The sequence below is a fragment of the Lipophrys pholis genome (assembly GCF_963383615.2).
Source record: "Lipophrys pholis genome assembly, chromosome: 12".
Lineage (NCBI taxonomy): Eukaryota > Metazoa > Chordata > Actinopteri > Blenniiformes > Blenniidae > Lipophrys > Lipophrys pholis.
The window spans coordinates 2,417,066-2,431,169 of NC_137641.1; the positions used below are offsets into that span (position 1 = coordinate 2,417,066).

Below are 14,104 nucleotides of genomic sequence, written 5' to 3' on the forward strand. Positions count from 1 at the left end.
TCTTTCGGTCATGACCCAAAGCCCATGACCATAGGTGAGGGGAAGAAGGAAGATCGACTGGTAAATCCAGAGCCTCGCCTTTTGGCTCAGCTCCTTCTTCACCACGACGGACCGATACAGCGACCGCATAACTGCAGACGCTGCACCGATCCGCCGGTCGATCTCACGCTCCATCTTCCCCCCACTCCTGAACAAGACCCCGAGATACCAGAACTCCTCCACTTGGGACAAGGGCTCTCCACCCACCTGAAGGGGGCAAGCCACCTTTTTCCGGTCGAGAACCATGGCCTTGGATTTAGAGGTGCTGATCCTCATCCCAGTTGCGTCACACTCGGCTGTGAACCGCGCCAGTGCACGCTGAAGGTCCAGGTTTGATGAAGCCACCAGGACCACATCATCTGCAAAAAGCAGAGACGAGATCCTGTGGTCCCCAAACCGGACCCCCTCCGGTCCCTGGCTGTGCCTAGAAATTCTGTCCATAAAAGTTATCCTTGCCTTGCCACCGAGGAGCTTAGTAACTACCTCGGTGACTTCAGCTTGGTTCCTTCCACCGCTCGACGACATCTCCAGTTGAGGTCAACAGCTCCCCACCGCCACTGTAAACAGTGTTGGTGAAAAACTGCTTCCCCCTCCCGGACAGTTTGCCAGAATTTCCTCGAGGCCGACCGATAGTCCTCCACCACGGCTCGGGCTACGGCCTGCCCGGCCTGCCGGTACCTGTCAGCTGCCTCGGGAGTCCTGTGAGCTAACAACGCCCGATAGGACTCATTCTTCAGCTTGACGGCATCCCTTACTTCTGGTTTCCAGACCCTCATGACACGTTTGGGCCTGCCGAGTCTGTCCGGCTTCCTCCCCGTCCAGCGCATCCAACTCACCACCAGGTGGTGATCAGTTGACAGCTCTGCCTCTCTCTTCACCAGAGTGTCCAAGACACGTGGCCGGAGATCAGATAACATGACCACAAAGTCTATGCCCTGGTGCCACGTGCACTTATGGACACCCCTGTGCTCGAACATGGTGTTCGTTATGGTCAAACTGTGACTAGCACAGAAGTCCAATAACAGAACACCAGTCGGGTTCAGATCGTGGAGGCCGTTCCTCCCAATCACCCCTTTCCAAGTCTCACAGTCGTTGGCCACGTGGGCGTTGAAGTCTCCCAGTAGAACAATGGAGTCCCCAGAGCACTATCCAGGACCCCTCTCAGGGATTTCAAGAAGGGTGGGTACTCTGTACTGCTGTTCGGTCCATTGGCCGAGACAACAGTCAGAGACCTGTCCCCTACCTGACCCTCTCGTTCACCGGGGTGAACTCCAACACATGGCGGCTGAGCTGTGGGGCAATAAGCAAGCCCACGCCAGCCCGGTCACCGTAATAACAGTCCAACTTGGTGGTTTTATTTTGACAATGACCGTAATAACAATCCAACTTGGTAGTTTTATTTTGACAATCACCGTAATAACAATCCAACTTGGTAGTTTTATTTTGACAGTCACCTTAATAACAATCCAACTTGGTAGTTTTATTTTGACAATGACCATAATAACAATCCAACTTGGTGCTTTTATTTTGACAATGACTGTAATAACAATCCAACTTGGTAGTTTTATTTTGACTGTCACTGTAATAATAATCCAACTTGGTGGTTTTATTTTGACAGTCACCGTAATAACAATCCACCTTGGTGGTTTTATTTTGACAATGACCATAATAACAATCCAACTTGGTGGTTTTATTTTGACATCACACGGATCATAAGTTCAAATTGACTGATATAACTGACGAGAATATAATTCAATGTTTTTGTTAAATACTGAAAGAACTTTTTCTTGAGTTAAACTTGTGTAAGTTGTTAAATATTGAGTTTTACTACAGTGAATCATTTTTGATGTAATACTGAATAAAACCAGAAGGAGGAAGCAGAGCAGAAGAAACTGCTTGTCTATAAACCAATCACAGTGAGCGGTGCTGTTGCCTAGAGACCAGCGTCCAATCAGCTTTCTCTGTGTGAGCGCGGATAAACGGATTGTTGCTGCAGCCGGATGGTTTCTGCGGGATAACGTGTACTTTAAAGACCTTTAAAGCCACGCAGGATGAGTCTGTCTCTGCGGTAAGCCCGCCGCAGCGGCACTGCGTCATGTTTCGCTCCGGAGTTGATTTTAATGCTTTAAAACGGGAGTTAGCTCGGCCAGGCTAGCGGCTGTTAGCCCGTTGATTCTTTATCCGTAAAAGTGCAGTATGTGCGCAATGTTTCGTGAAGCGTCCCGCCGCAAACTACTGCCTCTTATGTGGTTTCATTAGATCCCGATGATTTAAAAAGTGAATTTAAAGTAAAATCTAGACAAACGAGAGATTTTGTCTCTTCTTGGTGTGCAAAACTGCTTCCGGGTTTTCAACCAATAGGTGCCTGTTGTCGCTCTCTCTCTCTCTCTCTCTCTCTCGCTCTCTCCATCCATCCAAACATTCAACGGTAGCAGCTCAGTTCAACATAAAACCCTCTTGAAGATCCAGAAGTTTCCTTTGAGGTGACGAAGTCCCACTAAGTGTGTGTGTGTGTGTGTGTGTGTGTGTGTGTGTGTGTGTGTGTGTGTGTGTGTGTGTGTGTGTGTGTGTGTGTGTGTGTGTGTGTGTGTGTGTGTGTGTGTGTGTGTGTGTGTGTGTGTGTGTGTGTGTGTGTGTGTGTGTGTGTGTGTGTGTGTGTGTGTGTGTGTGTGTGTGTCCGTCCGTCCGTCCGTCCGTCCGTCCGTCCTCAGACTGGACCCGGCCGCCGACAGAACCAAACGTAAGAAGAGGAAGGAGCTGACCGAGGACCAGAAACATGAAATCAAAGAAGCTTTCGATCTGTTTGACACCGACAAGGACAAAGAGATCGACTACCATGAGCTGAAGGTGAGAGTCACATGACCTGCTGGACCCACAACCGAACCAGTTAACATGTAATCTGATTACTCGTAATACTTGGGTCTGATTCGTCCACGTGGACTTAAAGAACGTGATAATTGACTTTCTCTGTAGAAATTCCGATTATTTTAAATTTAATCAACTTAATTTATTGAAAAAGTGGCCGTTTGCTGGAGGTTTAGGAGGACTGACACCAGGTCCAAAACCAGGTCTAAGACCAGGTCAGAGGTCGGGTGAACTCTTGAGTGTGTTTTCATGTCAACAAAGCTTCTTTGTGTTCAGTTCTGACAGATTATCTGTGGCTCTGTCGTTCCTCTATAAATCCACCTGGTGGCTCTGTCGTTCCTCTATAAATCCACCTGGTGGCTCTGTTGTTCCTCTATAAATCCACCTGGTGGCTCTGTGGTGGCTCAGTCGTTCCTCTATAAATCCACCAGGTGGCTCTGTCGTTCCTCTATAAATCCACCAGGTGGCTCTGTCGTTCCTCTATAAATCCACCAGGTGGCGATGCGCGCGCTCGGCTTTGAGGTGAAGAAAGTCGACGTCCTGAAGATCCTGAAGGATTATGACCGTGAGGGCAACGGGAAGATCACGTTTGAGGATTTTAACGAAGTAGGTGAGTTTGGATTCACGTCTCTTTCGGACCAGAGACAGGAAGTAGACAGGAAGTAGCTGCGTCATGACGGTGTGTCACTTCCTGCCCCAGTGACGGCGCGCATCCTGGAGCGCGACCCCAGAGAGGAGGTGCTGAAGGCCTTCAAGCTGTTCGACGACGACGAGTCGGGGAGGATCAGCCTGAGGAACCTGCGGCGGGTGGCCCGCGAGCTCGGCGAGGACGTGAGCGACGAGGAGCTGCGTAGCATGATCGACGAGTTCGACATCGACGGAGACGGAGAGAGTGAGTCCCCGCCCCTTTCTCCAGGTTTCATTGTCGTCAATATCGAGGTTTAAAGAAATGACAGTCTTGGTGTAGAGGAGGGGCGGGGCTTAGAAATGCAGGACAATGTTGCTATAGGCTGCAGAGTTAGGCCACGCCCCCACGCACAGGAAGGCAATATAGCTGAATTTTGTTCATTTTGTTTTTGTCCGGCAGCTTGGTAATGAAGGATGTTTTACCTGACGGACGTGTTTCGACTTCACGTTTAACGGCGTGTCGGTCTTTATCTGGTGCTCAGCCTTTGAACAGGATGTTGAACATGAGTTTACCGTATTGTCTGGACTATAAGTCACACCAATCAACAAATGCGTCATGAAGAGGAAAAAAATATATTAGTCGCATTTACTTAGAAACTTACTTCACAAAATCTGAGACCAAGAATAGAGTTTTAATCTGAAAAGGAGAGTTATTTAGTCTTTTAGATTTCTCTGTGAAAATGTCGGTGACAAGTTTGATCCACAACATGCGAGCACCACCGTGAAGCAGGGTTGTTCTGTACACTGGTACTGTATTGGTATCGAGGTACTGACGCCTTTAAAATGATACTATACTGAGCCCGGATGATACTGGGATCTTTCCCCCTCGTGTCCGCGGAGCGTCACTGTGTTGTAATCTGCAGCGAGGAGAGTCAGTGTCTCTGTGGGGGGGGGGGGGGCGTCGGCCGGCATTTTCTGTCTTCTCTTTTTATTTGGAAAAGTATCGGACTCCATGGTGGTATCGGTATCGATACCAAAATGTTGGTATCGTGACAACACTACCGTGAAGTGTGACTTCTCCTGACCAGACGTCACCACGTTCACACTTTCCTGATCGATGCCCATATGGCTGATTGGTGGCTAAGCTAACGGCCGACTGGTGGCTAAGCTAACGGCCGACTGGTGGCTACGCTAATGTCTGACTGAAGTCGGCTTCATACTCGGTCATCACGGTAGAAAGGAGATTGAAACTCTGTTTGTCCCGGACAGAACAGGACAGACGCTCGCCCTGATACCTGCTGACAAGGCAGAAATCACGTGATGTGCCTCTGGAAAACATCCACAACAGTCCTCTCCTCTCTGGTTGTGATATATCTTAGTATATATCACAACCAAAGTCGCTGCTAACTAGAAGTCGCAAGATCAACCAAACTATATAAAAAAATTGTGACTTGTAGTCCAAAAAATACGGTACGTCAGATCATTTTAGAATTAATGAAGTAATTTTCTCCTAAAACTGAGACTTTCTGGTTTTTAGCATCTGGTTCAGCAGAAGCGAGTTTGTTTGCTTAAGAGAAGGAGAAATGATGGTGAATGGCCGTGAAAAGTGAAGTGTGACGTCTGAACTCTGCTTTCAGTAAACCAGGACGAGTTCTTGGCCATCATGACCAGAGACTCTTGACCCGGTTTCAGCCGGACTCTTCATCGGACAAATTCATCACCTGGAGGACTTGGACTCGCTCCCGAAGCTTCGCTGTCGGATTTTGAAAACAAAACAAAGTGTCGTGGATGTCAGTCGGAATGTCACTTCCTGTTTGTAGGACTTTGTCCCGTGTCACTTCCTGTTTGTAGGACTTTGTCCCGTGTCACTTCCTGTTTGTAGGACTTTGTCCTGCATCACTTCCTGTTTGTAGGACTTTGTCCCGTGTCACTTCCCATTTCTAGGACTTTGTCCCGTGTCACTTCCTGTTTGTAGGAGTCGTTCCCGTGTCACTTCCTGTTTCTAGGACTTTGTCCCGTGTCACTTCCTGTTTGTAGGAGTCGTTCCCGTGTCACTTCCTGTTTCTAGGACTTTGTCCCGTGTCACTTCCTGTTTCTAGGACTTTGTCCCGTGTCACTTCCTGTTTGTAGGACTCGTTCCTGTGTCACTTGAAAATCGTTTCTTTCGTGTTTCTGGCGGCAAATCTCTATTTATTTTTTACTTAAATAAAAGTTTTTTCATTCAAATTGCAGCTGGTTTGGTTTTCATTAAGTCGTTAAAGTTCTGAAGATTAGTCAAATGTTAACTCGTCTTTATTTTAGCTGGGTTTTCTTAAACTTTCTATCAGAATTTAACTCAAATTTCATATATTCAGTTACTTTTAGCCTGTTGCTAATACGTCGTATCTTCACTTCCTGTTCAGTTTTTAGAGAGAAAAAAATTGCGCATTTGAATTTAGTGTGAATACTTGCAGGGTATTTTAGCTTTCTGAAATTCTAGTTGAGTCACAAATTTTTATTTTAGCTATTCCTAGCGTTTCCTATGTATTTTATGGCGACACATTTTGAGGGTAATTTGACACCATCCTCATGTTGTTTCCAGTAAAGTTTTATTTGAAGGCCAGTTTTCCCTTGTTCAGTTCATGTTCAGGTTTATTCTTCAAGTCGGGACCTGAACTCTCACCCCACCCTGTTCATAACACCGGTGTCGACACGTGTTGGTCTCCCGCGCCAACTGGTGCCCTGCTGTCTGCGAGTTAACCACCAGGGGGCGCCTGTCACTCACTTTCAGCCTCATTCATTCACTTTATTCATTCTCTCATTTCTTCACATTTAAGTGATCACAGATTTGTTATAAAACAATTTAACAAATTTGTCACTTCCTCTCTTTTCGTTGGTTTTCAGGAGGTTTTACTTTTCCTAAACTTCAGACTTTTGTGATTTTTAGAAACGGAATCAACTCGCCTCCTCACTCTTCATTTTCTCACCCTCCCACTGCTTCACATGCTCAGCTGTTGTCTGGGAACCAGAAATAACCACACACACTTGATCCCCAGATACAAACTCAGAGATGCCCCCTGGTGGTCTGTCTCCCTCGCTCACACACACACACACACACACACACACACACACACACACACACACACACACACACACACACACACACACACACGTCCTGTGATCTAATCATACCTGAGATTAAATGAGATTTTATGGGAAAGTGCATCGGGAGGTTTATGTTGACGGAGCTCAAACCAACCAGCGACCAACCAAAACCACCAAGTAGCTGAAGTCAAAACCATCAAAGTTTATTGATCCAAACTGTATGAAACCATCAAAACTAACAACTGAAACCATAAATATCACAAAACCACAACATCAAACGACTAAAAACCCTGAAAAACGACTGAAAACCATTGAAACAGACAAGAAGCTGAAAGAATTGGCAAAAACCATCAAAACTGACAACGACCCACCAGAACTCCCTAAAACACGCCAGAACAATAAAAACCATAGAAACCAACCATTAGAACCATTAAAGCAGGGAAATCACTTAGTAAACACTGAAAACCTTGAAACCCGCCGATAACGAGCTCTGAACTCGCCAGAACCATAGAAGAAGAGGCGCCTGCAGTTTGGCGGTTTATCGTGACAGGTGACGTCGGCGTCCAGGTGGAGGCCGTGACCTCCGACCCCGACCGTTAGAGTGACCCCGGTCGTCAGCTGAAGTGCACTCTGGGAATGATCGGCATGTGGAGCGACACGCGAAGAACAGGAAGTTATATTTTGACTTAAAACTATGATAAAAAAACCAAAACGTCACCATCGACTATTTCCTTAATCTGACTGAACCTTCCTCTGAATCATCGCTTGTTTCCAGACTCGTCTGGTTTTAGTGAAGAAACAACGCCATGTCAACGAGTCGCCTTCAGTTCAGCTGGAAACCTGCCGCAGAAGTCCTGATGTCCCCGAACGCATCGCGACCATCAGGAACCTGCCGCAGAAGTCCTGATGTCCCCGAACGCATCGCGACCATCAGAAACCTGCCGCAGAAGTCCTGATGTCCCCGAACGCATCGCGACCATCAGAAACCTGCCGCAGAAGTCCTGATGTCCCCGAACGCATCGCGACCATCAGAAACCTGCCGCAGAAGTCCTGATGTCCCCGAACGCATCGCGACCATCAGAAACCTGCCGCAGAAGTCCTGATGTCCCCGAACGCATCGCGACCATCAGAAACCTGCCGCAGAAGTCCTGATGTCCCCGAACGCATCGCGACCATCAGAAACCATTCAGGTCCGTTCACATGACGACAGAACTTGTAGTCACTGGAAACACCCTGTCTCCATGGAAACGGAGGAAAACACAACCACGCTACTACTGCACATCCGTGTGTGTGTGTGTGTGTGTGTGTGTGTGTGTGTGTGTGTGTGTGTGTGTGTGTGTGTGTGTGTGTGTGTGTGTGTGTGTGTGTGTGTGTGTGTGTGTGTGTGTGTGTGTGTGTTGCGGTCCGAGCCAGGATGTCCTCTGAGAGATAAAGTTACTGGTAAAGCCATGAGCGTGTGTAAACCAATCCACCGCCGGCCATCTGTGGGACATAGTCTGCAGTCCAGCGCACGTCTGGAAGCATTCCTGCTGCATGTCTGTCCACCGCCTGGACACAATGCAGCTCGTCAATGCGTCTGTCCACCGCCTGGACACAAGGCAGCTCACTCCCTCTTCCTCCTCTGTGGGATTCAAAGTCTAACCTGAAGATTAAAACAATTAATGTATCAGATTTAGTCCGTTTTATTCAGCATTCATATTTCAGTATCAACAAGACGAGGTTTTCATCATGTTAATGCTAATAGTTCATTTGAGGAGTGGAGAACGAACAACGTCCATATTTGTATGATGAGACAAAACATTTTTCTCCTCGTCGTTCTTCAAAAGTTCTCCGTCCAGATGACACCATGAAAGCTCCTCAACACGACGTAGTCCACCTGTCAGGCCTGTAGGTGGCGCTGTAACGCTGCCACAGAAACACAGCAGAAACAGAGAAGAAGACACGGAGCATGAAACAACGTAGAAAAGGACAAATCCAGCATGTGTCCTTATTAAAGCGACGAGCATCAGCAGCTCCTGCAGCTCCACCTGGAGCAGGTAGTCCGCCATGTTGGTGGTGTTAATGACGTCACGGAGAGGGAGGCGGGGTTATAGGTCGAGAGGCGGGGCCATGACATCATCGTATTCAGCTCAGATGATTGGACAGTAACCATGGTTACATGAAACAACGTTGTCATGGCGAAGCAGTCTGAGTTTTACCCTCCATCCAGTTGTAGGTCTCTCTCTCTCTCTCTCTCTCTCTCTCTCAGTAAAGCTGTAGGTCTCTCTCTCTCTCTCTCTCTCTCTCTCTCTCTCAGTAAAGCTGTAGGTCTCTCTCTCTCTCTCTCTCTCTCTCTCAGTAAAGTTGTAGGTCTCTCTCTCTCTCTCTCTCTCTCTCTCTCAGTAAAGTTGTAGGTCTCTCTCTCTCTCTCTCTCTCTCTCTCTCAGTAAAGTTGTAGGTCTCTCGCTCTCTCTCTCTCTCTCTCTCTCAGTAAAGTTGTAGGTCTCTCTCTCTCTCTCTCTCTCTCTCTCTCTCAGTAAAGTTGTAGGTCTCTCTCTCTCTCTCTCTCTCTCTCTCTCAGTAAAGTTGTAGGTCTCTCTCTCTCTCTCTCTCTCTCTCTCTCAGTAAAGTTGTAGGTCTCTCGCTCTCTCTCTCTCTCTCTCAGTAAAGTTGTAGGTCTCTCTCTCTCTCTCTCTCTCGCTCTCTCAGTAAAGTTGTAGGTCTCTCTCTCTCTCTCTCTCTCTCTCTCTCAGTAAAGTTGTAGGTCTCTCGCTCTCTCTCTTGCTCTCTCAGTAAAGTTGTAGGTCTCTCTCTCTCTCTCTCTCTCTCAGTAAAGTTGTAGGTCTCTCTCTCTCTCTCTCGCTCTCTCGCTCTCTCAGTAAAGTTGTAGGTCTCTCTCTCTCTCTCTCTCTCTCTTGCTCTCTCAGTAAAGTTGTAGGTCTCTCTCTCTCTCTCTCTCTCTCTTGCTCTCTCAGTAAAGTTGTAGGTCTCTCTCTCTCTCTCTCGCTCTCTCGCTCTCTCAGTAAAGTTGTAGGTCTCTCTCTCTCTCTCTCTCTCTCTTGCTCTCTCAGTAAAGTTGTAGGTCTCTCTCTCTCTCTCTCTCTCTCTCTTGCTCTCTCAGTAAAGTTGTAGGTCTCTCTCTCTCTCTCGCTCTCTCAGTGAAGTTGTAGGTCTCTCTCTCTCTCTCTCTCAGTAAAGTTGTAGGTCTCTCTCTCTCTCTCTCGCTCTCTCAGTAAAGTTGTAGGTCTCTCTCTCTCTCTCTCTCTCGCTCTCTCAGTGAAGTTGTAGGTCTCTCTCTCTCTCGCTCTCTCAGTGAAGTTGTAGGTCTCTCTCTCTCTCTCTCAGTAAAGTTGTAGGCCTCTCTCTCTCTCTCTCTCTCTCGCTCTCTCAGTAAAGTTGTAGGTCTCTCTCTCTCTCTCTCGCTCTCTCAGTAAAGTTGTAGGTCTCTCTCTCTCTCTCTCTCTCTCTCTCTCTCTCAGTAAAGGTGTAGATCTCAGTCTTTGGATCAGTAATCTGTGGTTCTCACACTGAACCCTGCCGAGGCCTCTGAGTGTCATTCCCCCCCCACACACACACACACAGCATCAGTGACAACCTGTGGGCTAATTATACCCTGAGTGACAACGGCAGGTGACCATGCTCTCCCCCACAGACTGTTGCAGGCCGCCCGGACTCCGGAGGGTGGGGGGGTCACAGCAGTGGTGTGGTGTGGTGTGGGGGGGGGGGGGGGTGAAGACGACCTCCGCTGCTCGGAGCCCAGCAGCTCAGATCCAAACGCTGCCCCACAGTTGGGTCGCTCCGCTGCTCTAAGCCAGCTGGTCTGGCTTACCGACTCTCCTTCTGGTTCTGGTTTTACAGGAACCGGACTGGTTTGATCCCTGGACCTGCAGGAACAGACCCACAGCTGGAGCTGCTGGGAAACACCTTCCAGGTGAAGACGCAGGAGCTGGTGAGTGAGAGGACGAGAAGAAGAACGTGTTGAAAAGTTCCTCTTCTGCGGGTTGTTACCGTATGTGACCAGCAGGTGGCAGCACGAACTGCGTGCAGGTGACATTGAACTTTTTAACGGGAAAGGACCGAGACAAACATTTAAACACTTTTAAATGGAAGCTGTTTAAACGTTGGCTTTGTTGCTTTTACACTTATAAACCTCTATCATGTGGAGATCCCAGTAAATCTGGACTGCACAAATACCTTTATCTGTAATATTTGTTGTATTTACCTTTTTTATTTAGCATTTCTCCAAGTCACCAGATTCCAGGCTGTGACTTTATGATGAAACTTTTTGGGGTAATTTTACTTTATTTATTTTATTCATTTTTGTTGTTACTATAGATTTTTTCTTTATTGATCAAACCTGAGAGACTATTGATCATTTTACTTCTATACACTGGTAAAAAGAAAAAGAACTGGTGCATTTGCAAGGTTTTATAAAAGATTTGTGTTTTAAGAAAGAAGCTGTGTTATATTTAAACAAAATTAGTATTTGAAATTGTGGTTGTGTTTTTATAATTCTGGGTTTTCTCAGTTATGTTATAATAAAAACACATTTTATATCATGACTTTCCAACCTGAAAACTTCAGATGTATAAGATGTATTCAGGATATAATCAAAATACAATCAATGTAAATTCTATTATTATAATTATTGTTGTTGTTATTTCGTTGTTTTGTCTGTTGTTTTTGAAATGTTTCTTAATATTTTGTAGCTATTTGTTTGTTTTCGGTCATTTTAATCAACAATCAGACTTTTTACTATCAACTGGAACGTCTGTGTGTCTTGATGTGTGTTTTTTTATTTTCAGTGATCATTGTGTGTCGTTGGTTGTCTTGTTTGTTGTCTTGTTTGTTGTGTGTCAATATGACTCTGGCTGCTTCATGTGTTTTCTCTCTCTGTCTCTTTCTCCACTTTGCCTCTGTTCAGGACTCCTTCGGTCTCTGAGTCTCCTTCTCCTCATTTTGTGTCTTTTTGTTTCATTTGAGTCTCTGTTTGGTCACATTTTCCCTCTGTGTGCTGTTCCTGCTCCTCCCCGGTGGAAGTTACATTAAGTTCACCTCCTTCTGTTTCACTTTATTGAAACATGAAAACTCTGAAGATGAGTTGCCGATATATGAGCAGTTCCAATAGTTTCCACTGGGAGGCAGCAGTGAGCCTCAGGAGAGTTTTATAGTTTGGAAACTTGTTGAAAACATCAACTAAACTTTACTTTTAATGAAAAACACATTAAAAACGGTTTATATCAGTTGAACTCTTTTCTGTTGTTATTATTTAACACGGAAATATTTTAATGTGTGTGTGTGTGTGTGTGTGTGTGTGTGTGTGTGTGTGTGTGTGTGTGTGTGTGTGTGTGTGTGTGTGTGTGTGTGTGTGTGTGTGTGTGTGTGTGTGCGTGCTCGCAGATGGACTGAACCGCAGAACGGATCGCACGCACGCACGGCGGGACACACGAGACCGGGCGCGCGGAGGTAAGGAGGAGGGGGGAGTAGGGGGGAGGAGAGGAGGTGCGCGTGCCTGCGTGAGATGCGGGTTCGATAAACAGGAACACGCAGCAGCAGCAGCAGCAGCAGCTTGTTTTTCTTTCCTCTGTCGGAGCTCGGACTTTACGCACGGCTTTTACGCACGGTTCGTCTCGGGACTCAGGCACCGGAGCGCCGCTTGTTTCCGAGGAGCGGTGCGGTGTGGATCCCGGAGCCCGGTGAGCGCGCGGGCAGCTCGCGGTCCTCTGATGGAAACAGTGTGGAGGAGTTTCAGTGACGGAGGGAAAGGAGCGGAGTTGTTCCGGACAGCAGCAGCAGCGGGTGAGAAAGTTTTGAACGGAGGGAAATCAAACCGTGAAACTCCTGAGATGACCTGCAGGGCCGCACTGAGCTCCTGGGGTTCCCCGGGGCAGATCTGTGCTGTAATTACCCCTCAGGGGGTAAAACTCAAAGCCACTGTCTTGATTGTGATTGGAGTCTGAGTCCCAGATTTCTGTTGAACATTCTCCTAAAAACATCTTCCACGTTTATTGGTTTTATCTGAAAAGTCCTTTTGGAATGTTATGAGTCGTGTTTTCTTGAAGACGAGTCCTCCAGACAACTCTTCACACATTTTGATGAAAGTTTTTATAAGTCGGTTATAAAAATAATCCAGTTCAGGATCTCTGGAGCCAAAAGCAGCTCAGTACTGGTGAGAACAGGTTCACCTGGACAGGTGCTATGTTCTATTGATGAAGTGGATTTTTAAGTGAATGTTTTCTATTTTACATTTTAGATCCTATAAATGTATTTCAGATATATTTTAGTAGGTTTGGATAATTCCTAACTCATTTTGATATAGATTTGTACATAATATATATATATATTGATTTTAGACCAGTGGTAGCCCAGATGTCAGAGAGGCGGACTTGGGGAAGTTTGTAGGTTTGATTCCCACAGGTCACCACTGTGGGTCCCTGAGCATGACCTTTGACCCCTATCAGCTCCCGGCCACACCTCCACATCCTGATATTTCAGGTCGGGGTCCATGTGGAAAAGGATTTCCCCCAAGATCATTAATAAAATATGATTCGTGAGCTATTTGAGTTAGTTTTAGTTCATTCATATTCATTCATATTTAGTCATTTCTATATTTCTTATGTATTTTTTATTATATTTTAGATATATTTTATTATTTTACATTACTTAATCATTTTTATATCTACTTCTAATATTTTAGATATATTCTAGTAATTTTTAAAAAATATATTTAATATATTTTAGATATATTTATGAATTTTCCATCACTTAATCATTTCTGTATATTGATATAATATTTTACATACATTCTAGAAATTTTTATTAACTTCTTAATTTTTATATATATATTTCTACTATATTTGAGATATATTTTAGTAATTTTGGATCTCGTCTTAATCTTTTTTTTTTTACATATTTTTAAAATATATTTTAGTAATTTCAGATCACTTCATCATTTATATATGTATATATTTTTTATATATTTTAGATTATTTTACATCACTTAATCATTTTTATATATTTTTTTATATTTTAAATATATTCTAGTAATTTTAGATTACTTAATCATTTCCATATATACTTTTATGATATTTTAGATATATTTTATTAATTTTACATCACTTAATTTTTATATATTTGTTTTATATTTTAGTCATTTTACATCACTTCTTAATCTTTCTTTTACATATTTTTAGATATTTTAGTAATTTTAGATCATCCCTTAATCATTTTTATATTTTTGGGAATATTTTAGATATACTAGTAATTCTCGATCACTTCTAAATCATTTTTATATCTTTTGTTTTTATATATTTAAGTAATTGTTGATCATTTCCATAATTTTAGAGATATTTTAGTCATTTTAGATCCCTCCTTAATCATTTTTATATATATTTTGGGGCAGCTGTGGATCAGTGGGTAGAGCGGTCATCTGTCAGTCAGAAGGTTGCAGGTTTGATTCCACGTGTCTGGCTTGTGGAGGATCAGCTACAATCAGCCAATCAGCAGATTC

The 14,104-nt window shown here is 44.9% G+C and overlaps 2 protein-coding genes across 7 annotated transcripts in view; both read left to right on the forward strand.

The window, feature by feature from the left end:
• Window positions 1-1,981: 1,981 nt before the first annotated feature.
• On the forward strand, window positions 1,982-5,754 carry cetn3 (centrin 3). Of its 2 annotated transcripts, XR_013935836.1 has the most exons (6): window positions 1,988-2,107; window positions 2,751-2,886; window positions 3,400-3,514; window positions 3,605-3,796; window positions 5,169-5,333; window positions 5,414-5,754. XR_013935836.1 is itself a non-coding variant. In XM_080476447.1 (5 exons), the coding sequence occupies exons 1-5, from the start codon at window positions 2,091-2,093 to the stop codon at window positions 5,210-5,212; spliced, it is 504 nt and encodes a 167-aa protein (XP_080332573.1). In that variant the 5' UTR covers window positions 1,982-2,090; the 3' UTR covers window positions 5,213-5,754. The 2 variants fall into 2 exon arrangements, 1 of the variants encoding a protein (XP_080332573.1); XM_080476447.1 differs by having other exon boundaries at window positions 1,982-2,107; window positions 5,169-5,754.
• A 4,606-nt stretch (window positions 5,755-10,360) lies between these two features.
• The window catches only part of LOC308117624 (myocyte-specific enhancer factor 2C-like), a 30,399-nt gene continuing 26,655 nt past the window's right edge, over window positions 10,361-14,104 (forward strand). For 2 of the 5 annotated variants that reach the window (XM_080476607.1, XM_080476608.1), the window contains exons 1-2: window positions 10,361-10,543; window positions 11,995-12,060. The gene's annotated coding sequence lies outside the window, so the exon portion shown is untranslated. Of the gene's footprint in view, window positions 10,544-11,994; window positions 12,061-12,112; window positions 12,394-14,104 lie in introns of those variants that run through there. The other 3 variants (XM_080476606.1, XM_080476609.1, XM_080476605.1) reach the window with 2 other exon arrangements.